Genomic DNA, 27,158 nt, shown 5'->3' with positions numbered 1-27,158 from the left:
ATCGCCGCTCTTCTCCTTCTTCTCTCCGCTACCCTAGTTCCCTACTCCCTGAGCGACGCCGCCGAGATAACCCCGCGCGGCTGCGTAAGTCTCCATTCACATAGGTAGGCTGCTAGGCAGCTCGGCCGCGTGCCGGAGGCGGGGGAGTCAGCATATGGCGTTCCACGGTCACCTCCCGCACGAGATGTCCATGCCTCAGCTCGGCGCGGACGACGCTGCCGCGGCTGCTGCGGCTGCGGCGGCTGGGGCCGGCGGAGGCGGGCCGCCCGCGTGGATGCGGTACGGCGACGGGAGCTTCCTGCACCTGCAGACGACGTCGGACTCCTCGGCTTCGCCGTCGGCCGCGGCGGCTGCAGCCGCCGCGGCGGGGCTGCAGTGGAACATGGGCGGAGCAGGCAAGGACGCGGTCGCGGCGATGGGCGCCGGCGTGGTCGCGGCAGGAGGCGCGGAGGAGCCCGAGGCGGACGCGGCGCGGTGCAAGGCGGAGGTGCTGGCGCACCCGCTGTACGAGCAGCTGCTCTCGGCGCACGTGGCGTGCCTCCGCATCGCCACGCCCGTGGACCAGCTCCCCCGCATCGACGCGCAGCTCGCGCAGTCGCAGGGTGTCGTCGTCAAGTACTCCGGCCTCGCTACCGCCGCGGCCGGGGACGACGGCCGCGAGCTCGACCAGTTCATGGTGAGCACGCCAATCCACGACACCTGTCTCTCCGCCTCCTCTCCTCTCCTCGGCTCGTCGCGCTCCCCCCTTTCCGTTGCTATTTGGATTGCCTTGGGATTGGTGGATGGTGGCGTCAGATTGATTACGGGATGCGAGTGCCCGCTTACCGTAATTTAATCACGGCAAAGTTGGTGTTAGAGGGGTTATTTAATCTCCAGGGTTAAAGGCTAAAAGAGACTCGCGTCCTTCCGAGGCTTTGTTAGCATATAATCTTGCAGGCATGTTTGTTTCCTCTCGTCTCTAAGTTTTGCTTGCTTGGGTTTTTAATTGTACAAGCTAGCAATTCAAACGAAACGGGAGTTTGATTTTGAGATCACCAAGCTTGATTGATTTTGATGTTTTGGTCTATTACCTTTTGAGCCAATCTGTTTTTCCTCTCTGTTCTTGGTTAATGGTTAGGGAACTTCACAAGACGGAAACAAGGAAAATTTTCACATATTTTTTTTCATGGTTTTGATTCGCGCAGCTTCTTTGAGACTTTGACCATGTTGCTCCGCGTTCTTAGTCTACTCCATCCGTCCCAAATTACTATGCATGTGTACGTGGGAAAGTCAAAAATAGTAATTTGGTACGGAGGGAGGATTTCTTAATCCTGTTCTTCCTTCATTTTTCTATTAGGAAATAATCCTGTTTTTAATTGGTCTGCTTGTAGCGATATTGTGTTCTTGCAATCAAGCAGGGTTTTGACTACAACTTTGCTAGGGCCTATTAATATTCGAGAAACCTCCTATCATCAACCACTCTTCAAACAAGTTTGTACGAGAAATGATTGGCATGGGCACCACTTTTGTTAGCTTCTCTGGTTGACTGGCGATTTGGGGCAGTGTCCCTTCTGCATGTGGAATCTGAGTAGATGTAACAGATAGTGCGAAAAAGCAGGGGATTTTGTGTGCTCTTTTTCCGAAGAAGGGTTTAGTTCTTCTCTTCTCTGTCCCATCGGCATGGGCGGGTTGTACGTGTCTCTTGCTTGACCGCCATAAATGTTGTAGGGACTATATGGTTTCCTGTTATGGGTGGAGTCATTGGGCAAAGTTTGCGCCTAGGTTGGTAAAGATGTTTTCAATCCATAGCAACCTCTGGGCCCTGGTTATGCCTGTCACTATGCTCAAGGGTTTTTACATGTAGGTCCACATGATTCCTTAATATGGTGGCCCTTGATTTTGTTTTCTGCATTAGCTGCAACTGGAATGAGTAGAACTGAGTCTACTGAAATAGTTGTGAGAATCAGATGTAGGAAATATTATGTTACAAGCTCATATGTAATAAAGTGTGGGAGTAGCTCATGTTATGTTGCAACTGGAATGAGTAGAACTGAGTCTACCAAAATGATTAAATACATTATTTTTGTTGATGCAACTAAATACATTATTTTAGTTCAAAAAGTAGAGGACATAAATTAGATGGCATAAATCAACCAGAGATCTAAAAAAAATGATGGATATCGAGTCACTCAAATATTAAAAAAATAGCAGGGGCATCCCTTTGAAACCCCATTTACTATAGCTTTGAAGAACGTGGCATAGTGCAGTAGTGGTACTTCCACGTATTGTTCTTGTTTATATCATTTGTTGTTTGCATTTGTACAGGACCATCAGTTTGCTAAAAGATGGTCCATGGTACTTTTGTTTGGTTCTTGTTTTATCCACTTATTTCGGGGTATGTCCTTGAAAGTATCTAGGGCCATGCGACCAGAACCTCGATGCAGCATAACCTTGGTCCCATCTAATTATAACTAGTATAAATTTCAAGTTTTATTTATTTGCCCAGCATAGAAAACGAAAACAAGTTAGCATAATTTGTGTGTTTTTTTTGAGCTGGCATCGTTGTATTCTTCGGTGTTCCTTGCCGATTCTCTTGAATCTTGGGCGTATGTCCTGTGATAGTCCATGCCACCCGGACAGTAACAGATAGTCAATCTGGCTATAGTGTTGACCATTACTAAAAGTCACTTAATGGGATTGTCTCTTCCTAAAGAAAATGTTCTCTATCGTAAGTCAAAAGTTACCGCAAAGTCCAAGACTTCCTCACCCTCTTGATTCCTAGTACCATACCCAAAATCTCCTTGAACCGTCTCGAAATCTGTACTTGTTGTACCTACATGCCTATTAAGATCTCCTCCTATGAAAAGCTTCTCGCTAGAAGGTACAATTCCAACTAGACTAACTAAATCTTCCCGGAATTGCCTCTTAGCACTTCAACCATACTCCAGGTGAGTAATTCAGACTTCTTCCTTAATTGTTTATGGCTATTTACAAACCTCCTTTATTTTTGCTTCTCCTAACTTTTACTTCAAGAGTTTTTTTTTGAGAGATTATTATTTTATTTCTAAAACGATGATTTTTTAACCATTGTATTTGACAATTACACTATTAATCTATGTTTATTTCTCTTCTTAGACGCACTATGTCTTGCTACTTTGTTCATTCAAAGAACAACTACAACAGCATGTTCGTGTTCACGCAATGGAAGCAGTGATGGCTTGTTGGGAACTTGAACAGAATCTGCAGAGTTTGACAGGTTTTGTTCTTCTCTATTAATTTAATGTTTATTTAATTTACATAAGCAACATTTTTATTTTCATCATGTTCATACTACCAAAAATTAATACCTGTTTTTCCAGTTGATTCAACTAGGACCTCAAAATCCTGCTGCAAATCATATTTTTATTTCACATCTTTATTTTATTGAAAATGTTTTATTTTTAGATCAAAGAACTGTCCTTTTTCTTGTGTCGGATCTTGCGTGCATTATTCTGAATTGTTAGATAAGTTTAAAGTTGAATCAGCTGCTATGTAGAGATTCTAGAATTCCTGTCTTTTGTTTGTATATGCAGTGATCTGGTACTCAAGTCTCTAATCCGGTCATCAACAAAAACGTTTGTGCATCTTTGAGCTTGTTCTGTGTAAATGCGATTTGTTAAACATTAACTGGCCTGCATTGGCTGCGATTAGATGTGTTCTTGGACAATTTCTTAACTCAGACCTATGCCAGGGAAAGTCAGTGAACAGAAATGGCGAGCACAGTATCTTACTATCCATGCCCCTGATATAGTATGTCACATAACAATTACTTCTGATTGCTTTTAGTACGTATTTCTGTTACAGAGTGCTGTATCCTATATATGGCCAATCAAGATTGTGACCTGCCTCTTGTTCTGTTGGCAAAACCTCCATGTTATTAATTGACAATGCATTGACAGGTGCCTCGCCGGGTGAGGGCACGGGTGCAACCATGTCTGATGGTGAAGATGATCAGGCTGATAGTGAGGGTAACATATATGATCCAGGCTTGGACAGTCCTGATACTATGGGCTTTGGCCCGCTTGTTCCCACAGAAAGTGAACGGTCCCTAATGGAACGTGTTCGTCAAGAGCTAAAGCACGAGCTCAAGCAGGTTCGGACTTCAGAGTGAACTCCAATAATTATTCTACTGAAATTTGATGTGAGTGGATAAATTTCATTAACCACTTGCGGATACAGGGTTACAAAGAGAAGCTTATAGACATTCGAGAAGAAATTCTTCGCAAACGACGAGCAGGAAAGCTGCCAGGAGATACAACTTCTACACTGAAAGCTTGGTGGCAGTCTCATTCGAAGTGGCCATACCCAACAGTAAGTGTTGAGTCAGGCTATAGCTTCATGTTGTACGAGCATTTGAGCACAGCCATGTTGCCCATACCGTTTGACTTGATGCCTTTATTATTTTGGATTATGTGTTGTGGCAACAACTACAACAACTTGTATGAATATTTTTTTTGGGTATGCAGGAGGAAGACAAAGCTCGGCTAGTTCAAGAAACTGGGCTACAGCTAAAGCAGATCAACAATTGGTTCATCAACCAAAGGAAAAGGAACTGGCATAGTAACCCATCTTCATCATCCACCAATGCCAAAAGCAAACGCAAAAGGTACTGAATTAATCTTGCCCACCCGTGGTATAACCTCGAGTTGTGCTGATCAATTGATGTGTACTTAATTTGAACAAAAAAGCAACGCAGGTGATGGCAATTCATAGGATTCATGGGATCATAGCTGAGGGCTGAATGCTGAATTGAGCGAGTTCCACGTGAAATTAGGGAAGGCAGCAATGCACAGCGGTACTTAGATCAGAAAACTTCTCAGCAGGATCAACAGCCATTTAGGACACCAGTAGTCTTTTGTGGACGAACCTAATTGCCTCTTAGGAATTATATAGTTTCTGTACGGGTTTGATTTATTGAAGATTAGAGGAAGTTCCTTTTTCTTTGTTCCAAAAGGGTTGTATAAAATGGCAATATTTATAATTGATTGCTAGACACCATATGGTAATATTTTTTTTACAAGATTGGCATTTATCTTTTTTTGTTCTCCACACACGGTAGAATTCCAATGTTTGAGATGGCCTTTCTACACAATTTTTGTTCAGACGTGGTGTATATATTCTGTGTATATTGCTATATACTCAGTATGCCACGTTGCACGTTTTAATATTCTTCCATCCAGCTTTCAGTTCTGTTTGCATATTTTTGTATTGTACCTGTTGGAGCCCAACTTTCCTCATCAGCTTAAATATTTTTGGGTTGAATTGGTTGGTGCATGCAACTCAATTGTGCCAATCGAGCTAGTGCTGTTATTGAAAATTCATTTTAGATATTAGCGAACCAATTGAGCTTGGTTAGGATTCTTCTTATGGAACCTGCGAATAGGGGTAACTGGGTAAGTGAGCTTGAATGTGAGCGGTGATAGAGGTGGGGATAAATAGTGAAAGTGAGTTCGAACGGAGGTCAAAAAATAGGGGGATGGCATCAGTGAGGGGCCTCTTTGATGGAGCGCTAGCTGGTTCCGGCTCCTCCTGACGTGCGGCTCCTCCTGACGTGCGTACTGTAGCATTATGAGAGCTAGAGCTGGAGGAGCCCTAATTTGTAGCTTCAACAGATCCTTACTGGGGAGAGAGGAAAACAACTCTTGTGTTGCCGGCTCCAGCTCTCGGGATGCCACAGAGCCGGCCGGCGCTCTACCAAAAGGCGGAGTGAGTGTGCGAGCATGAATGCAGTGGTGTAGTTGGGAGCAAATAGCAACTGCGTTGATAATCGAGCGGAAGATCAGTCGCGACTCGCGGAAGACCATGCTCACTCGCGACTCACGACATGAGTGAATACGAAGAGCAGGCATGACCGCACGAGATAAAAATATAAAATATAGTACTGAAGCTGAACGGAGCCATTACTTATAGTTTACTGTATAATCGAACTTCTGGAGTGCGTCTGCATCCCCAACAGCAGCACGACACGGCGGGCGTTTTGATTTTCCTTAAAAGACAGCAGTAAAGCATTCTACCCGGTCAGATGGGCGTTAACAATCTTAGTGAAGAGTCATGGATGGTTTCTATGAGCATTAAATCCTATGCCACATTAGCAGTTTTGCAGACTTGGCAACTTAATTATGAGAAGAGAGGAGGGGAGTTCCATCCACATAAAACACATGGCATAGTTACCAAATCTCATAAAACCTAATAAAACTCGCAGAATGTTATCATAACTACACGCAAAAATTAAATGTTGCATGCTGTCTATGAATCTGTGCAATAAAACTATACACTAAGAGTGACAATTTCATTTCATTGAAAAATGGCATGCACTCTTCTTAGTAACAGTACGATGAAATCGTGCAGCCAGACTGGTCCAGGAGATCCGCATGTTACATTGAACGGCGATATGGACAGAATCCAAGTGAAATAGTTACAGAACCAAAAGACTTTCAAAATAAATGAAATAAAGCAACAAAGCATTTTGTATAACATAAAATCAAGGTATTTAACTTGCACATCTGTAATTAACAAAAGACAAGCCTTCGTAGCTTTCTAAGAATTTGATGCTATTCACTACAAACCGTCAAAATCACGAATGGGGAGTTACTGACTGAATTTTTTTTTTCTCGAACTTACTGACTGAGAAATTATGGAGCGTCAATATCATTTGAAAGCTGCTGTTTCCTCCCTGAAACGTGTGATGAGGCCATCAACGTTCATTGTGGCTAGGTCCGCACTGTCTCTTACCCTAACGCATACCTGCAATACACAAAGGGACCCACTCAATTCAGTATTTCGCATGAACCAGCAAGGAATTCTATTATGCTTGCATCAATATCTGAGGATGATACTTGCATCAATATCTCAGGATGATACTCATACAGAATTATATGGAAAAATGGCACGAGGAAAAGACGTACATTTCCAGTCTCTGCCTCTTGAGCACCTACAACAAGAATGTAGTTGAATTGGGCCATTTGGGCTTCCCGTACCTGCAAGAAAACAGGGAATATGCATATGAACCGCTATACTAAAACATCAAACACAAATTTGCTCACTGCATCATGAAAAATGACATGGATAGTCTTAATGTTATAAATCCTACTCCCTCCTTCCCAAATTATATGTCATTTTAGCTTTTCTAAATTCATAGCTTTTGCTATGCATTTAGATATACGCTATGTCTAGATGCATAGCAAAAATTATGAATATTGAAACAACAAAACGACATATAATTTAGAACGAAGGGAGTATTACTTAATTAAGCATTTTTTGATGCAACACGAAACAAGCACAGATCGCAACATGCAATTCCTTACTTTTGTGATTGAGAATTTTTTTTAAAAAAAAAGATGAGAAAACAAATATAAAAGATCTAAAGTACCTTCTTTTGGATTGTCCTGTCACTCATGTCAATGTCAACATGAAAACCAGCTTCATGTAGCCTGGCAAGAACCTGGTATGAGAAGAGCAAATGATCAGTTAGCGAGTTTGTATAATAAACAAGGTCCAGTTTGCCTAAACCTGTAAAAGGGAATACATTGGGAACATAGATTACATGAAACCCATAAGGATACCATGGTAAGTTAAAGCTATCAAAGTTTGAGTTAAAACAAGCATAAATGTAATGATCTCATCAACCAACTCTAAATTAGTAAATATTTATTCTTTGAATTAGAGACAAAAACTAAGCAATTTCACACTACTAACTGCAAAGAACATCTAGAAGACCATTTAACCAGTGAGGATCAGGTGAAATATAACTCACAGCAGATTTTTCTTTTTTAACATCAGCTACCACAGAGAAGAAAGTTCAAGTCAGTTTCCAGATAATTTACCTGTTTTGCGTATTCCACTGAACCCGAAGATACCGAGCAAACAATGGCCTGGCGAGGGCTTAGCCACAAGGGCCATTTACCATTATAATGCTCCAAAAGAATGGCAAACATCCTTTCAACAGATCCTAGGATTGCCCTGTGTATCATCACCGGCCTTTCAAGTTTGGCTTCATCCTCGGCAGAGTAGGTAAGCTTGAAGCGAAGGGGGAGCTGAAAATCCAGCTGTAACAGATAATATAGGTTAGATACACGATTTTTTAAAGATAAATATACAGTTAGTGACAGAATAAGGTTCAAGGGAACCTGTAGGGTTGCACACTGAAATTTCCTCTTGAGGGCATCAAACACACCAATATCAATTTTGGGACCATAGAAAGCACCATCTCCTTTATTAATCTGCATTCAGATATCTACATAAGTCCTTTAAATACAAAACAATGCCATGGCTAAGCAATTTAGCAAAATATGCACTTCCTCTTAGAGCAACAGGAATAAAGGAAGCACACTCTTCATAGCACCTAAAACAATCAGAGTAGTAAGAGTGATGACAAGATTCCAATACTTCAATCCCAAGATGAACTGAAAACAACATAATTGTTTGTTTAATTGTCAAATTGCTAACAGATACTGTTGTGGGTGCTTTCATTGGCCGCACGTATCATCGCAGGAAGAAAAGGGCAGAGTCCACAACGACACCAACTGATTGTGGCTAAAGAGGATTGCACGAGTTCTGTTTGTGCGGGAGAGATTTAGGGATAAGTTAGTTTGATTTGTTAAGTTATACTTACTTGATTGTTAGGCTCGCCTCATCTACAAAGGCAGCCGTAGTTTTGTATTAGGGCATCGAAGAAATAAACTCTCCCTGTTTCAGGGCGTGAGTTGTCTTTGACAGTGGCGAGGAACACCTCCTCGGCCGGCGGTGAGAGCACCTCGGCGTCCCAGCATAGATACTTGCTACGCTCTTCTTCCCTAGCTCGTTTGCTTCTGCATTCTCCCCTACGCACGCCTCAAAGACCCCGGCGCCGTATCAGATACCAACATTAAATATCTTTAAAGCTAATAATACATACTCTGATTGTAAGAAGCTCTATTTTTTCACCAAAGGATTGGACTTCCTAGCATCAGTGAATCCAAAAAATCATGAGACACACAAGATCAAGTTTATAGGATTTTAACAGAATAATTTAGTGAAACCTCCCTTTACTGCACCAAAATAAGCAATATTGTTTACAAATGCACTGATGCATGGAAACATTAAGGGAAAATGGCTCTTCGTAGTCTTTGTGTAGGTACCTGCCATGGCTTCCCGAACTCATTCAAGGCTTCTGTCAGTTGTTGCTCTGCTTTGTTCCAGGTATCAATGTCACCTAAATACTTCTCTGGCCTCTGGAAAAAATGACATTATGATCAGAGTATGAACTAAGCACCATCAAATGTTCAGTGTTGTCTTTGAGGCTCAGAAATCGTTATATCTTAGCACTTTGCCCCAAAGATATTGTCATAATGGTAATCCAATAGCAAAGATGAAAAAGCAATGGCAGTCACAATGTAACATACAAACTCTCAGTAATTTTGCAAAGAATGTGTCTTTTGGATCACCATAAGACAATATATCAATCCAATCAAGCTGTTCAGAATTAAAGGGTCATGAAGATCAAATGCTAGAACATAGATCAAACATCATGTTGAGAACTTTACCAACTCTATGTTATACAAGAATGTAACTTAGATTATATAATACAGCTCACTGGGATAATAATGAAAGAGATGCAACCAACCATGAATATTGAACAAACTAGCATGATTGCCCAGATTTTAATAGGTTGAGAAAGAGAAGTATGTGCCCATAGAGACATTGGAACACAGATTCACCGGTAATCCTGTGATTAGCGCATATATAAGAAAAGAAAAAGTCCAAATTACTCCCCTCAAGTATAAACAAAATCCGGATAACCCCCTAAACTAATTCTTGGTTCAGTTTACCCCCTAAACTATACCATTTGGTTCAATTTACCCCCTAACACAATCTGTCTTTTCTGTTTCTCCAAGCAAGTGGAGTCTTAAGTTAAAATTTTGCGAGATGATATAAGACATCCAAGCACAAGGGGAATCATAAGTTAAAATTTTGCGAGATGATATAAGACATCCAAGCACAAGGGGAATCATAAGTTCAAATTTTCCGAGATGATATAAGACATCATAACACATGTTAGAAAAATACATCATGAATTTTTTATCATTATTTTGATAGGGTATGACATTTAATAATAAATTGATTCTTGGGATAAAAAATTATAAGAAAAATAGTGATGAAAAATTAATGATATATTTTTTTGAGTGTATGTGATGTCCACTACCACCCTGCAAAATTTGAAATTGAAATTCAACATGCGTATGAAGAAACAAAAAAAAAGATAAATTGTGTTAGGGGATAAATGGCATAGTTTAGGATGTAAATTGAACTAAAAACTAGTTTAGGGAGTTATTCGGATTTTGGCTATACTTGAAGGTAGTAATTTGGACTTTTTTTCTATAAAGAAAATAAAAAGGAAAATGGAAAAGATCTGTCCATATTGTTAGCACAAAAGATCACTTTCCATTCCACACACCCATAAAGGGGTTGTTTGGGGTATATATAGGCCAACCATGGGTAGGTGGCTTAGAAGCTAAGCAAAACATCTAAAGAGCATCTAAGTAGATAAGAGCATCTAAAGAGCATCTAAAGCAGTAATTGGTGACAAGGTGCACGTAGGCACGAACCACCCCATGAGTACAAGTGCTCACAGGCACTAAGTGCACACAAGCACTACTAATACATTATTCTATCACCATCAGGACTTAAATCTAACACTCTCCCCCTAAGTCCTGAATGGCAAACGAACCATCCCATGTCTGGTTCGGAGTTATTGGAAGTTGACTCTTCCTGAGTGTTGATGTGGTTGCCTTGACACTCCCTTCCTCCAAGTAGCCGCTTCATGGAAGATAGGGTTCTTCGCCAGGGCTTAAGCGGACTTGCTATTCGACATCCATCTGCATCGCAGCGCGCCAAGCCGCGTGTCCCTCAGCCTCAGCGAAGGAGCAAGACTGACCATCGTCGCGCATCAGGTGAAGCACAGCCTCGAGGTCGTGAGGCACCCGTCCCGACACCGGCTGGTCGCCGAGAATGTCTGCACGCATTGACGCGGTCCTCATCGTGAGGGAGCGGAGTGGTGAACTCCACCGAGCGGGGCTCATCGTGAGCCGGTGTTGACGAAGCAGTGCTCGAAGGAGTGGCCGTCGGTGCTAGAGTGTAGCGTGGCCAGCTGTGGTGGTGGCGGTAGAGAGCTCGCTGCGCCAGGAGTACTTGCCGGAGTTGGTGGAGGACTCACTGACGCTGGTGAAGAGCTCGCCGTAGTCGGTGGAGACCCAAAGACTGGGGTAGGCACGCTCGGCGAAGGAGAGCTGCCCACTCCCCCAGCTCCCTCGAAGTGAACGTAGTCGTTGTATGTCGAAGTCGAGCTGCCGTCCACCATCTTGCCCCGCACCATCTCCTTGGTGCTGAGCTGTGCCACCTCCACGTAGAGGACGTAGAGGTTGTTCTTCCCCCTATCCACCTTGGTGAGGAGGAGGCGGTGTCGATCCTAGATGCGGAGCACTCCGCTGTCGATCTCCACGCGCAACCCTTTCTCATCCAGCTGCCCAAGGCTGATGATCGAGTCCCTCAGCGCGGGAATGTAGTAGACACCGGTGAGGAGCCGGTGCTCGCTAGTCTCGGCGATAAGGAGGACGGAGTTGACGCCCTTGATCTCCACGGCCGAAGAGTCGCCGAACTTGACGGAGCTGTGCACGTCGACGTTCAAGTCGGAGAAGTACTCCCAGCGCCTGGTCATGTGTTATGTGGCACCACTATCCAGGAACCAGCCGTCGATCTTGTCGTCGCTGGTACCATCGCCGAGGGAGATGTGCGCGCGCGGCTCGTCGACGTGGAGGAGAGCCGTCGTGGCCGGTGCCGCGGGAAGAAGCTCGATGGTCCCGTGAGCCAGGAACAGAGCCGGCTCCTCCTCCGCAGCCTGCGCAATGTGGGCCTGGCCGTGCCAGTGACCAGTCCTGCCACAGTTGTGGCAGGTGTCGTATTGTGCGGCCCCGCGCTCGTCGGCGGCATTGCCCTTGGCGCCCCCTCATGCGCCGTCCTCACGCCTTGGGCGGCTTGCCGCGCTTGCGACCGCGTGTCGAGGAAGAAGACTCCTCCTTCCGCTTCTTCTGGCGGGCGAGCCACCTCTCCTCGGTGAGGTGGAGCTGACCACCGAAGATGACCTCCCCGCCAGAAGAAGGCTCGTCGCGGTTGTCGAACACCTTGAGTCGCCCCGTCAGATACTCGGTCAACAGTGCTGAGAGGTCAAGCAGCGTCTCGATGGAGATAGCGAGCTGCGAGTACTTCTTCGGAACGACGCGAAGGCTTTCTCCTCTTTGATCTCGTCATCACTGTACCGCTCCAGCCGCTGCATCAGGCTGGAGAGGCGGAGGGCAAATTCGTCGACGTCCTTGACCAGCTTGAAAGCCATACAATCCCACTCCTGCCGAAGCTTCTGCAGAGTGGACTTATAGGCACGGTCGCTACCAACTCGGGCCGCAGCGATAGCGTCACAGGCGGCCTTGGCAGTCCTCTTCCCTGAGAGGTTCGCCGCCATCTCCATCGGGATCACGGCGAGCAACACCTCGAGCACTCATTGGTCCTCGTGCTGTCGACGTCGCCGTACTGGACCGCGTCCCACATCTCCCGCACCTAGAGCTTCACCTTCATCACCGAGGAGCACTCCATGTAGTTGGCCTTCGTCAACATCGACCACTACGTGCTACCGACGGACTCCCGGATGATGGTCTTCACGACCCTCGAGGGTTGGTGCCCGGAGTCGAGGTCAGAGTCGGAGTCGGAGTCGAAGTCAAGGCCGGAATCGTGGACAGAGCTCCACTTGCTCCGAGGACGCCCGCTGTCCGCGCCTCGATGCAGGTCCTGGACCCGACCCACCGGTCCACCCCCGCGTTCCGCCGCCAGTCCGCCTCCTCCAGCTCAGGACGGTCGCCCTGCACCTCAGCACCGACGCCCTGCGCCGCGCGCCTCAGCTCCATCTCGTCGCGCCGCACCATCTCGCGCGTCGCCTCCGCCTTCTCGCGTAGCTGGTCCGCCTCCAGACGCCACTAGGTGGCAGCCACCGCTGCCGCCTGTGCCTCCTCCATGGCTAGGCAGGCTGCCTCCGCTGCATGCGCCGCCGCGGCCTCCATAGCCGCCGCGCGCGCTGCCCGAGCTACAGCCGCCTCTCGCGCCTCGGCGTCACACAACCGCGCTACCGCCGCCACGGCCTCCACGCGTGCTGCCGCATGCTGCTCCTCCTCCGGTCGCGCCGCGCGCCGCTCCTCCCGCCGCCTCCTCAGCCGCCGCTTTGCGGCGCCACCCACTGGTCGTGGCCGTGGTGTGAGGAGGCTCGCGAGCGGGCCAAGGAGCGAGCCGGGCGCACTGGCAGTGCACTGGCCACGCGCCCTGCGTCGTCCGCAGGCGCTGCGCCGGTCGTCGGAGCCACGCTAGCCGCTGGACCAGCGCCACCCACGCCTCCTGCCACCCGCCTAGAGCCTGCCATGGATGAGGAAGGGAAGTCGGGGAAGAAAGCTCACCTCCTGTGCGTCGCTGCCGCCGCTGCCTGCACGCCACCGCCCGCCTATGTCAACTGTGCGCCGCCGCTCCTGAGCTCGAGCAGCAGGCGGACGCGGGTGGCTACTGCCCGTACGCACCGCCTGCACGTGCCGCCGCCCGTCCACACGAACCGCCGCGCCGGCCCGAGCAGCAGGTCCGCTGCTCCGTGCTACCGCCCACGTCCACCGCCTGCGCGCCTCGCGCGCCACCGCCCGCGACCGCCGCTCACGCCCGAGGTGCTGGCGCCCAATCCTGCTACCACCGCACCCGATCCGCAGCACATCCGCCCTGATCCGCGCGAGCCACCGCCGGGGCTATGAAAGGGTGGAGGAGGTGCTCCGGCTGCCGGATATGCTCCGGGAGGTGTGCCGCCGCCAGGGTGGGCCCGCACACCGGCTAGGGTTTCGGGCTAAGGTACTGTAGCACAGGTGTTTCGGGTGGGAGAGAGGAGAGGAGAGGGTGGGAAGGAAATTAGGCTCTGATACCAATTGTTAGCCCAAAAGATCACTTTCCATTCCACACACCCACAAAGGGGTTGTTTGGGGTACATATAGGCCAACCATGGGTAGGTGGCTTAGAAGCTAAGCAAAGCATCTAAAAAGCATCTAAGTAGATAAGAGCATCTAAAGCAGTAAGTGGTGATAAGGTGCACGTAGGCACGAATCACCCACGGGTACAAGTGCTCACAGGCACTAAGTGCACACAAGCACTACTAATACATTATTCTATCACCATCAAGACTTAACTCTAACACATATAAGTGAACTTCATCATGCATATTAATGTTGTGAACACTTTCTTCGACTGCAAGTTCCAGCAAAGGAATAAAGGCGTAGTGTCCATAAGCGGCTAGATAATTTGGGCCCATTAGTCGGTTTGTTAGTGGCTTGATTAGATTAGTTCGAAGTTGTTTGGAGATTTGTTTAGGAAGATTTGGTTAGTCTATCTGTTAGGCCGGCTCTATAAATAAAGAAATGGGAGATTTGTTTAGGGTAAGCAGAGATAAACCTCAAGACTCGGAGCCTCCAGCGAGAGGGCAAGCGAGGGTTATCTCTGCCATTGCTGTTCATCATCAATAAACAAGCCATAACAATTAAACTTGCAACTTAAAGCCCTCAATGTCATTATTTCGTGCCAATTTTAGAACATAGATTCTGGTTCTTCTGAACTTATAAATGCATCAGTATAAGAAAAGAATAGAACAATACCGTAGACAACTCCAACTCATATTTGAAGCCAAATATCTTGTAAACATAATTTATGAACTCCAAAACACCCTTAACTTCATCCTTGATCTGCAATAAAAACAAACTTTTTTACAAAGGAAGGCAACGATACATGGAAACCTATCCAACTAATCCAAACCACTACAGCCAGAAAAAGGAATCAGCTAACACACTATACAACTTGTGCAAACAGGTATGCGAATTAGAATGCATGCAGGGTGCTGGTCTTCAGCATGCCAAAGCAATTAGCATAACAGCATATACTTTTGTATAAATTATAGTGAAATAAATTGCTAAAGAAAGTATGATATGATTCATTCTAGAGGATTGTAAACAAGTATGGTCTACGCAAATAAAGCTTACTTGGTTCTCTCTGCAAAAGATATGAGCATCGTCCTGTCGGAAATGTAAACATCAAAATATTAGTTAGTATGGACAGAAGAAAATCATTAAATGTAACTGGAAACTCACAGTACAGCAATATTACCTGCTGGAATCTCCTAACACGTGTCAAGCCTGTAAGTGCACCACTAAGCTCGTTTCTATGAAGAACTCCAAAATCAGCCATGCGAAGAGGCAACTCTGTAGCGCATTTTCAAAAAGAAGAAAAGCAACCATTTCACAAGGTTTGTCAACAAATGCACAAGAATGATAAAAAAAATTACGGTGCCCTTAAAAATGAAGATACTAAAAAAAGGATGATTGGAACAACAACAATCAAGCTTAAATTACGCATGTGGTGCCATTGGGAGTTACCGTCAGAGACAGCACTGAGTACAGGCTTCTTTGGATCCAGTCTAGCTTTGATCCAAGATTTCTTAAGCACAAGTTAATTATGAGTTGGTGCACAGCCTCTCGTATTAGGTATTTTTCCTTTCACAGTATACAGGATGCTCTATGGAATATAGAGCCCACACCAATTGACCTGAGAATTCTGAATTTAAAGTGCCAGCTAATGGTGCATTTTTTTAAAGAAGGCCGGAATTGCTAACTACCATTTTAATACCTTCCAATTTCCAGATGCTACTGTTTAGGAACTAAATGCTTTCACATACTACAGTTTGGTTTGGTAGTAATGAAATTTAATGAGTTGTACAGACAATAAAAACAAATTTGAGAGCTACATAAAGAAATGGGCCACCTCTCTTTTGTAACTAGCATGGGATTGGCAAAATGACACGCCTGCCAAGTGGAACAAGTGGGAGGATGCTGGTTGGAGCTTTCTTATTTGCACTGCTTGCTGTGAAATTTGCTAAGATTGCATGGTAGCTCGTGTGGGAAATCAGGGCTGCTGGTTAGTGCAAATTGGTTTTACAGATCAAGACTTCCTTACACACGTATTGCTTATTTGTGTAGAGTTATATGCTCTGTGTTTGAGCCTTTCTTTTTTAAAGTTTTCAATTATAATGGATATATTTGAACAGCTACATTTTACACAGATATGGTGCCGGCTATTAGGAAGGTTCAACAGGAGCATTTAAACAACGCAACAGGGAAGGGTTATGCAAGATATCAAGGGAACAACTTTGTTATTCTGTCCATGTAATGGAAGGGAAGATTATGCTTGTTTGAAATAGTGAATTGTTTCTACAAAGCCTGCCACTCTTTACTGTTTTTGAGGGATTACACCACAAAGTTGCATTTGATACTGAATCTTGTAACTTTGTAAGGTTTTTCGTTTTTTTAATCATTTGAGTTTTGTTTAACTTTTGCATTTGTTGAAGAGTATGGGACTACTAATTTAAGGGCATCAAAGCTGGAGTTTTTTTATTATTCTCAGAAATGTACAAAAATCGGTAGTCTGTTCGCTTCAGCTTATTCAGCTAGCTTATCAGCCACCAAACAGTATTTTCCTCTCACAACAAATCAGCCGTCTCAGCTTTTCAGCAGGCTTATAAGCTGAAGCGAACAGGCCCGCCGTCCTTATTTGATCCAATGACCACGAATAACCTGGAACCTTGCATTCTATTGGATGTTTATTGAAATTCCTGTTCTCCTGATACAATGCACGGCCATAAAGCTAGTAATAATAAAATACTGAACCTATAACAAGGAAATAGACGAAGCATTACATTTGGAAGGACAAAAACAGTTCAGAAAGGAAGACATTTTAAGGTATTATTGTGAAGCAGCATGCTTCACTTTAAAAAAAGAAACAATTTAGAATACAATATCAGATTAGGAAGACACTCACCTCTGTATGAACGAACTCTATTATCAAACATTAAACAGTGGCCAGGGCAATTCATTGGCTTCAGTCCAAATCCCTGTTTCTCAATCTGGAGAATCATTCCAACAAGCAACCAGCAGAGGTTAGTAATTCAGGAGTCTATTACAAATGTAAAAATAAGATTTGACACTTATGATTCTGATGTATCAGCTGTGGATGCGCTTACCTCAAAAACAAACATATTCTCCTTGTAGTTTGCAGCATGTCCAGAAGTTTCCCAAAGTTGCATATTGTAAATATTTGGGCTCAACACCTATAAGACATGCATAAGGAACAGAAACACCTATAATCTCACTGAGTAAATAACAAACATACCTCTTGGTATCCTCTATCTCTATACTGCTGTCGCATAAAGTCCATCAGTCTGTTATATACCCTAGCACCATGTGGAAGGAAGAAGCAGCTTCCAGGGCTGCATAATTGTAAATACAACCAGCAACTCATCATAAACCGAAGATGTCAGATCGAGATATGAAAGAAAGAGAAGAGAAAATCATAAATAAAGGAGTAATAAGGTACCTAAGTGGATGGAAAAAGAAGAGTTCCTGCGCCTGCCCTAGTAACCTATGATCACGTTTCTTAGCCTCCTCTAAAAGATGTTTATATTCCTGCAAAGTATCATGCAATAAACATAGATGAAAAAAAGAGACCAATCAAATAAAAAATGAAAACATGTCAGGGACATATTATCATGATAAAAAATAAAAAAGGCATGCCCTGTCTTCATATAACCATATTGAAACAGATATTTTATCTGAACGAAACAATACAAATTCATGCCACAGAGATAAGCTCAGTAACAGTTTTACAAGATTACCATACAGCATGTTGTGCTAATATCCCCAACCCCATACCCATAGGCACCAGGTACTGATTCTGTGAATAGTTGTCATATCTTCATGTGTGTAAAACTTTCTTTTTTAGTCAGCTGAAACAAATAATTTATGCTGGTATCTAAAATGCAAATGTAAGAGATGTTCAGTAGGGCTATTGATTAGGAATCAGTTTACAATTGTCCATATCATTGGTGATAACATAAAATCAGAAATTTTATGCTATAATACCTTGAGACGTTTAGAATCAGGGAAAGAAATTCCATATACTCTCTGCAGGCTTTCGCGGTCTGCTTTTCCTCTCCAATAAGATGATGACGCCTGAATACTTACATGCAAGTTTAAATCGGAAATGGCCAATTTGACTGAAAAGAGAATCTGGAGATTAGTGAATAAACCAAAGAATCATTTTACCTTCAAACAAGCGAAAGCTTTGACGAATGAAGTATTCGGGATGTGGGGTCCACGGCATAGGTCAACTAAAGGACCACATCTATATACTGTAATAGTCTTGTCCTCGGGCAACTCATTAATGATTTCAACCTAAACATGTAGATCAATTTTTTTACAAATGAATGGAGCTCACGTAGATTTGACATAAGCAGCAAAAAGATGTAGAAGAATGAAACAAACAAGACAGGAGCAAGGAAGGTTGCCTTGAATTTATTTTCAGCGAACATTTCAAGAGCTTCTGCCCTGCTGACCTCAATGCGTTCAAATGGCTGCTTTTCCTGCACCAAGTAAGCTCTAATGGTTTAAAAAGTCAAGTACTTCACTTATGCCAAAAGAAAAACAATGCAATATATTGATACATCATTACCAATTTCAAATTTGGTATCAAATTGATACAGCATTAGCAATTCCAAGATTTGGAATCATCATATGTACTTTTTAGCTCACAGAAGGTGTGTCGAAATAAACCATCCAGGTAGATAGTACCCACAAGATAAGTTCAACATAAACTTAAACGAAATGAGGTTAAAGTTCACAGCATACCGCAACAGCCTTATGAGCTTGGCTTTCAATGATACCAAAGTGCTCCTCATTCAATGTCAGATCATTGTAATAAGCATCATAGTAGAAACCCTTAATATGTTAAGAGGAGACATTAGAAAACAATTCAACCACTGAAAAGATGGCTTCGCTAATTCATTAAGCTGATTGATTCTCAGATCATTTCCATACCTCTCCTCTTGTAGTGCAAGGCCCAATGCACAGCTTGCAGCCATACGCTCTCTCAAGAGACTGCAAATTTACATCTGTAATTAGTGATAATTGAATTGAAAATGAATTGTCACATACAGATACTGAAACTCATTGGACGAACAAAATAGCATGCAAAATGACAGGAGGTGTAAATGAAAGAACATGCTCAAAGACTGTACATGCAAAACACCAACCCACCTCTCCAAGAATATGAGCACTTGAGTGCCAGAAGGTGTCACGGCCTTCATTGCTATCAAATTTGAACAACTGCAATTTACAGTCACCTTCCAGTGGCCTCCCCATATCCCAGAGTGTTTCATCCACTTGAGCTATCAAACAACTAGCTGCCAATCCACTTGATATCTCCTTAGCAATATCCATTGGTGTTGTTATCCACTTCTTCCCGTCCTTGATAGCGCCATCAGGTAGAGTTACTCTGAAGGACATAACCCGAAACAATGCTTCAAAAGTGAAAATCCATCGTAATATCAAACAAGAGAACAACAGGCAGTTCATGTTCCACAGTGACTAGGGGCAGAGCTTTGTGCTGACCAGAGTCGGCTTCGGCCCCCCTGATCTAGAAAGTTTAATAAATGAGCTCATAATTCTACCACTTAAGTGCTTAGGAATTTCCTAATTTGGCCCCCTCTATTAGCAACTCAAGTTAGATTGCCCCCCCCCCCGGGTAAACCTTATCCTCTCCCCACACCGCCGCCGCCTCCCGCTCCACCCCCTCGCACCACCTTGCCCTGTCTCCGCCCCCTACTCCACCTCTTCCTCCTCGTCACCTGAGCGGGCCACCAGAAGCCCGATGGCCATGAGAAAGGCGGCGGCAGGGATTTCAGCCAGACTTGCGCACGTACGTCGTTGCGGACAGGACGGCACGGTTCCGGTCCTGTCATGGGAGGATCCGGCGGTTCGATGCCCAGATTTGCCGCTCTGGCTCCGGTGTTTCTGGCGGGCCAGCTGCGGCATGGTGACAACCAAGTCTAGAGGCTTTCGTCATCAAATCCTCTACGCCCTGTCCCGTTCCCCCTCCCTTTCTCCCTCCATCGGCTTGCCGATGGGGCTCGGTGGCAGCGGCGTGTGAGGTGGGCGGCCAACCAGGCCTGGTGACAACGACGGTGCTGGGGCATGGTGGCTGTTGCTGCCGGCGGTGCTCGTGTGGATGTGGTTGTTGTCCTCCTCGGTTGTCATAAATCCTTCATGCTGATAGCAGGTGACGGGCAGTGTTGGCTTTGCCGGCACGACTTGACCTCCCCAGTGGCGTGGTGGTTTACGGACTTCTTGCTGTGGCAATGGTGTGGTCATGCACGAGCTTCGGGCGAAAGCCCTACCCGACTATTGTGTCGGTGTCAGCAACGGCGGCGCCCTTCGGTGTCATTTCCCTCCCTTGAGCCGTTTGTTGTGGTGCTTTCTGCAAGGTCATTTGGGTGAAAACCTTACTCCGGCTCGCCGGATGGGCGGTGATGGTGTCTTTGACGTCATGTCCTTCTTGGATGCATCGTCTTGAAGGTCCTTTGGCACGACATTCATTACCTAGGCGGAGTGTTTTTATGGTTTATGCACGACGCGAGCAATAGAAGACAAGTTTTCTGCTTGGATGATTCCGACATCAAGTTTCTAAGCAGAAAAGAGATGTGATGGATTGGTGCTGCATAAAGACAATGCAAGGTTCAAACATAGACGAAGAGGAAGATTGAAGCTTAGTCTTCTAATTGTCTTTCTTTGTCTTAGAGTTTTCTTTCTTGTGTTTTTGAGGTCCACATTTTTGAGGATTAGAGTCCTTTCGTTGTATATATCCACCATGGGGATATAGTAGGTCGGATTTTATCCTTTCTCTAAAAAAGATTGGCCCCCTCTCAATTCCAGTTCAAGCTCCGCCACTCATAGTGACATATGAATTTCCAAAGCTAAACAAGTGCGAATTATGATTCAAATGCATAACTCTAATTCGACAACAACCACGTAAGCAGATCGTGAGAGGCAGAGCACTCACTTGATAACCTCGCCGCCAATATTGAGCCGCTCGAGGGCCCGCCTTGCCTGGATGTCGTCGAACATGCGGATCCTCTTCTGTGTGATGGCCTCCAGGTAGGAGTCGTCGCGCGCGACGACCAGGGCTGAAGCCGCGGCGGGGGCCTTGGCCTTCCCCGTCCCCTTTGCGTCCTTCCCGGCAGAGGAGCCCTCACCCATCCCGGCGGCGGCGGAGAGGTGGTGGAGGAGGAAGCGGGCGGGACGGAGAGGCGATGAGGGGAGGAAGCGGGGGGTGTGCTGCCGGACGAGCGAGAGGCCTCGCCGGAGGCACACTAGCATAAAGTGGATTGGAGCGGAGGCGGCGGCGTCGACCTGGCGACCAAGGGGGAAACGGGCCGATTTGGCTCGTGAACGGAACTGTTCGCTCAGCTTAGAAGCCCGTTGAAAGCTGAAGCGAACAGGCTGGTGATCCGGAGTCCGGAGACGAAGCAGGGAGTAGGTAAGCATGTGTTTGTGTTTGGATGGGAGACAGCGTAGAACGAAGCAGGGAGTAGGTAAGCATGTGTTTGTGTTTGGATGGGAGACAGCATAGAACGGTACGATCTCATTTCAGTTTTGTGGGATGGGACGGTCCCATTTAGTGTTTGGTTCAAATAGGATGTGACGGTCTCATCTTGTAATATTTAGTTAGAAAGGTTGAGATGATGATATGGATGACATTGTTGACACCGTTAGCTACAGTAATGTGTGGGTCCCACGTGTCAACCTATACCCATTCTATTTTTTTCCTTTTTATTTTTCCCCTTATCTTCTCCACGCTGCCGCCCCCTGCTCCACCCCGTCAGCCCTGGCTGCGGAGCTCGCCTCGCCCCCGCCATGGAGGGTCACCTTCTCTCCCCACCAGGCCGGCCCGTCGCCTCACCAGAGCCGGCCGTCGCGCCGCCCCCTTTTCTCCTCCTCATCTGCGCCGCCCCTTTTCTCCTCCCCATCCGCGCCGGCCCACCACCTCACCAGAGCCGGCTGCCGCGGCTCCCGCACCTGTCGGCCTGGGTCCCGACCGCGCCGCCTCAGCCCGCCAGGATGGCTCCGCCCGCGGCCACCTCCGCCCGCGGCCGCGTCCACCCGCCGGGATGGCTCCGGCGCGCCGCCTCCGCCTGTCGGGATAGCTCCGCCCGCGCTGGGGATGGCTCCACCTGATGGGAAAAAATGGGGCTGACGGGAGAAAAGTGGAACGCCCCCGTCCGCTCATTTTGGAGGGATAGGGGTATCCCACATCTTGAGGGAATATCCCCTTGTGGGGATGGACTCATCCCTAGTATCTCCGAACCAAATAGTGGGACGAAGTAGGATCGCCCCGTCCCATCCCACGTCATCCCTACGTCATCCCTGGAACCAAAACACACAATAAGAGTTTATGTATGCATCGTTTCTTGAAATCCGAAGACTATAAAATTTCATTTCATCATATCGTGCTCAATTACATATCTTACGATTAATTACTATAGCTAACCAATAATATTATAAAATGAAACTTTACGTTGGGAGATGTTGTTGGGAGATATTGTTTCGTTCACGAACTCAAATATACATAAATGACATAGTACTTTTGGAAACCGCACAAAGAAACCCTGCAATGGGAATAGCTTTATAGGACTCCTATCAGGCTGATGGAAGCCATACAAGAGTATCTTTACCGTCTCCACCGTACTGTGATGTATCTTATTTGGACTCTCATCTTATTTTTAAATTCTCACCTTATTTTTTGAGAGTTTTGTGTCACAATATAGCTTCCAACCTATCTCTTATCCTGATTCGTCCTCACCTGGACTCTCATCCGACACCCCTAGACTAAGCTCCTGTTTGGCATGACTCCAACTCTGGGTGGAGCTGCTCCACTCCAGAACTTCAAGTGGAGCCAGCTCTGGGTGGAGTTGGAGCTGTCTGGTGAGGGTGTTTAGCTGGGAGGGTGTCCCTAGCTCCAGAAAAGAGGAGTTTGAGGGTAGATTGCCTTTCTTGCCCCTGGTTCGACTTGAACTACTTATCACAAATATAAAATGAAAGTACATGCATTGAAGTCCAAAATAATAATAAATTACATGTTCCAAAAATTTAAAATTTCGAAATAAATTCATAGTTCCAAAATAAGGTCGTTACAATAATCATTGCACTAATTCCATGTTAGGGCAATTGATGTAGCCATAAGGTGTCCATAGTCACAAAGCTTGATTCCGAAGTTGATCCATCAGAGGCATGTTGAGACACAGCATACTTGTTGTATCTTTCCGGAATAGTAGGCATGTAGGTAGGATCTCTATCAAAATTAGCAAAGTCCACATCAACGCTAGCATGTTCACGTATGAAATTGTGTAGAACCATAGTAGCAGCAACAATCTTCTTTTGTGTGACCATTGAATAACCGGGCATCTTGTAAAGGATTTGCCATTTCATTTTTAATACTCCAAATGAGCGCTCAATAACATTACGAACAGATGAGTGTATACGGTTGAACTTCTCTTTTGGAGTATTTGGTTCCATACCTCGATGCCACTCGGGTAAGTGGTACCTTTCACCTTTGTATGGAGCTAGATACCCCGGACGATTGGGATAGCCCGCATCTACAACATAGTACTTGCCTACACATATGTAAAATAAGATAAGTTTGTGCATACAAATATGAAAAGGAACATAAGGAAAAATATTTACCTTGAGGAGGATGTGGGAAGATATTTACATCTGCTTTCAATGCATGGTACAATACACTAGTGTCATGCAAAGAACCCGGTTGACCCGCAGCCACATAGGTGAAGCGCATATCAAAATCACAAACGGCAAGCACATTTTGAGTTGCAATTCCAGTCTTACCAATATATCTCACTTGTTCTTCAGGTGATAAATACACACGAATATGGGTTCCATCAAGTGCACCAATGCAATCCTTAAAGTGTGGGTATGCTCTCTTGTCATTCCTAATCCTCTTGTGCACATTGCGAAAATTAGGATCTGTTGGTCTCAAGAAATCTTGTGCCATGGCAACCACACAATTTAGAACTTCATGAAATTTTCTACTAATGGTTTCACCTGAGTGTTTGAACTTATTTTGTCCTTGTCCTCTTCTATTTGACTCACACCCACCACATGTGAATAGGAAAATGGCCAACATTTCATAAGTATTCACGTGCTTCGATGGTTTTAATCCGTACCTCTCAACCAACACATCATGAAGATCCTGAAAAATAACCTCATTCATCCGAAGCATTTGATGGCACTCCCCTGGAGTGTTTACCGTCTCCATCAGCCATCCCATTCCACTTTGTTGTGAAAACATAAATATCGGCGGTGCCTTATCCATATATGAGTCATGATAACTTTGTGCTAGCTTACCACAGCTCTCAACCATTTTAAAAAAATATTCACCATCAGAATCACTAGATTTATCAGACTCACTTGAAGTCATCTGTGAACATTGACATAAATGAAATGTAAGGTACAACTGTCATACATAAATAAAATGCAATAAAATAAAATGTACCACACATGCGATAAAAATAAAATAGTAGCATACACAAATGACATCACTCTCACTAAGCCAATTTCTACTTTTCATATTTATCATTGTACTTCCTCCTAAGCCAATTGAACCTAATCTCATTAGTAGGCAAGGTCATGAACATCTCCCTTTGCTCCTTCTTCACAAATAGTTCAAACGCCATGTAATGTTCATTGCTATTATAGCCGGCCCCACAAGCAATCACAACCTCCATCACTTCCTCAATAGAATATTTTCCATGTCTCTTCGAAACATATTCATTGGCTGAACTTGCCATACTTGTTACTGCTTCTTGAATTAGGAGTGCATTTCAAGACTTCACTTTTTTACCACTCCTGTCAACAGGCCTTGCCAGTCTCTTGCCACTCGCAGGTGAAGGAGAAATACCAATATCCTCCTCTTGTGTTTCAGGAATGAAATCATCACCTTCTGGCTCAAAATTGGTTGCCTCATCTTGTGTCACATCAACATTTTCGGTTGCTTCAACATTCACAGCATGAGGAGACCAATGATCAATACCAATAGTAGTAATGTCAGCAAAACACTTGGCTAATTCATCTTCATTCTCAAGGCCCTTCTTTTTGAACTTGCCACAACCCGGAATGTCCTGAAATAAGCACATAATATTATTATAAGTATTACCAATAGGTTTGACATATGGAAAAAAATATTAATGAATTTTTTAACCAACTTACAGCTCTAGCTTTTTTCCACCATTTATCATCCATAGCAATAGTCTTCTTTATAGGATCCCAACCAGTCCCTGTTTGCCTTAGCATTAGTTTCTTCCATGCCTTGAAATCTTCCTTCAACTTGTCCCATTTGTTCTTGATCTGACCCTTGGTAGCCACAATTCCAGTCCTTTCCTTGAACCCTTTCTCAACCTCAGCATAGCCAAGTGCATTCAAGTGTGTGTTTGGCCGATTTCCTTTTTCAACTTGTTCGGCAAACAACACACACAGCACTCGAGTGTTCTCCGAATTCCAATCAATTTCAGGCATCTATCGAACTCACAAATTTCATATTAGAAGGCCTCGAGTATATCAATTTCATACACACACAGCAATAGAGTATATCAATTTCATACACACACAGCACTCGAGTATATCATTGAACCAACTTGGACTGATTGCAGCTATCAATTATTATAGCTAGACTGATGACCACTTGGACTAGCATGAAGGAGACAGAGATCACCATTACCTCCAGTGAAGTTTTTGTCTATTTTTCTAGTGTTTCAGTTACAGGGTTCAACATTTACTGGCCTAGAAAGGATAGGATAGCTATATATCAAGCCTTATTTATCAGTTATCAGTGGACAGAAACACACCTAATTACACAAAAAATTGAGAAAAACACAGGTGGCACCATCTGCCTAGTACCTTGTTCGAGCAAATGGTTTACTCTTCTCCGCTTCAATCTCTTTTATTCTAGCCTCAGCTTCTCGCTTCTGCACCAATCCTTTAACCCATTGTATATGTATTTCCTGTGATCAAAATGTGAGTGAAGCAACCAGAAACATATATAAATCACAAAAAAAACAATGTAGGAATAAACCCCTACCAAGGGATATTACAGTGAAAGAGATCAAGGTCCCAACTGCACCAAACAGCGTAATAGTAATGAAGTTTCGGAAGAACTGTTTCTTCTTCACTTGGAACCTAAATTATGGAATGAAAAAAGGACAATTATGAGTTACACACCACCTAGGTCAGTAAACAATATATGATGCATCACCAAGGCTCTTAGCGCCAAATATTCATTGACATAATTGCAGAATTATTTAAACACCACAGTTGTTTTTGCTATTGAAGTGTTTAATTGAGTAAATCTTCTTGATGTGCTTCTAATTAATTGTTGTGCTCTTTCTATCTTATTTTCGTTTATGGGCACAGAGGAAAATTACCAAGTAACGACATAAAACAATCGCAGCGCGTAGCAATCGCTTGCATAAACACCATACCCTGCATTAAATATGATCGGTGGCAGCAGGTATATGAAGAAGAGATCCTTACTGAACACCAGCACGCACGAGTGCTTCCCGCTCAATGCGAACAGGATCACGGCGCCAGTCCCCAGCCCCTGCACAACCCACAAGCATAATCATAATCAATCAGCTTCGAATATAGTGTAGCTATATAGCAGACCATTCATTTTACCATGCACTTGACATTATTATGACAAATATAGTGTAGCTATATAATAGACCATTCATTTATTTCTATCCGTAGCAGTGGAAAATCGGCAATGAATTGTGTATAAAAAATGAACATAATGGTTTGGTTTGCAAACTCTTCGTAGATATACGTTTCTTTATTTGAGTGAATCGAATATTAGCCCTATTGGTTTTGATCCACCATGTACCCAAGAATGGAATATTGCATCCAGAAGTGACACTATTGACAAAATCGATATGAATCAAGGTAATACAGTGATAACCATCCTTTTCAGTTAACTCAATTACAATCATCCTCAAAGGCACAATCGATCTGAATCAAGCCTAATCTCTGATCAGATCGATTTGAAGCAAAGGCAGCTAACTCAATTACAATCAACCTCAAAGGCACAATCAAAGGTGTACTCCTCCTGATGCATTTCAGTTAATGAATTTTTTTTTTGCCATACCTTGTGGC

General features: G+C 44.6%; 2 protein-coding genes and 1 pseudogene across 3 annotated transcripts; 1 reads left to right on the top strand and 2 right to left on the bottom strand.

Annotated features, from left to right (window-relative positions):
* The first annotated feature begins 10 nt into the window (after positions 1-10).
* On the top strand, positions 11-5,050 carry LOC101752745 (homeobox protein knotted-1-like 13). 2 transcript variants are annotated; one of them, XM_022827406.1, is made up of 6 exons: positions 11-676; positions 3,115-3,235; positions 3,918-4,111; positions 4,198-4,329; positions 4,485-4,624; positions 4,715-5,050. In XM_022827406.1, exons 1-6 carry the CDS (start codon positions 155-157, stop codon positions 4,716-4,718), a joined length of 1,113 nt encoding a protein of 370 aa, XP_022683141.1. In that variant the 5' UTR covers positions 11-154; the 3' UTR covers positions 4,719-5,050. The 2 variants fall into 2 exon arrangements, with proteins under 2 accessions (XP_022683141.1, XP_004973169.1); XM_004973112.3 differs by having other exon boundaries at positions 4,707-5,050.
* A 1,322-nt stretch (positions 5,051-6,372) lies between these two features.
* LOC101786890 (threonine--tRNA ligase, mitochondrial 1-like) lies at positions 6,373-21,365 on the bottom strand. The gene is made up of 20 exons (XM_004973111.2): positions 21,001-21,365; positions 19,200-19,437; positions 18,981-19,040; positions 18,792-18,881; positions 18,452-18,526; positions 18,210-18,338; positions 18,027-18,116; positions 17,482-17,570; positions 17,278-17,374; positions 17,129-17,215; positions 16,927-17,011; positions 15,220-15,314; positions 15,096-15,128; positions 14,715-14,801; positions 9,135-9,227; positions 8,145-8,237; positions 7,842-8,063; positions 7,388-7,459; positions 6,924-6,995; positions 6,373-6,762 (listed from the first exon to the last, which is right to left on the bottom strand). Exons 1-20 carry the CDS (start codon positions 21,315-21,317, stop codon positions 6,667-6,669), a joined length of 2,220 nt encoding a protein of 739 aa, XP_004973168.1. The 5' UTR covers positions 21,318-21,365; the 3' UTR covers positions 6,373-6,666.
* Positions 21,366-24,571: 3,206 nt separating this feature from the next.
* On the bottom strand, positions 24,572-25,526 carry LOC101757491 (annotated as a pseudogene).
* Positions 25,527-27,158: the final 1,632 nt, after the last annotated feature.

This window comes from Setaria italica, chromosome VI (genome assembly GCF_000263155.2).
Source record: "Setaria italica strain Yugu1 chromosome VI, Setaria_italica_v2.0, whole genome shotgun sequence".
Classification (NCBI taxonomy): Eukaryota; Viridiplantae; Streptophyta; class Magnoliopsida; order Poales; family Poaceae; genus Setaria; species Setaria italica.
This window is presented reverse-complemented; position numbering and strand designations above follow the sequence as displayed.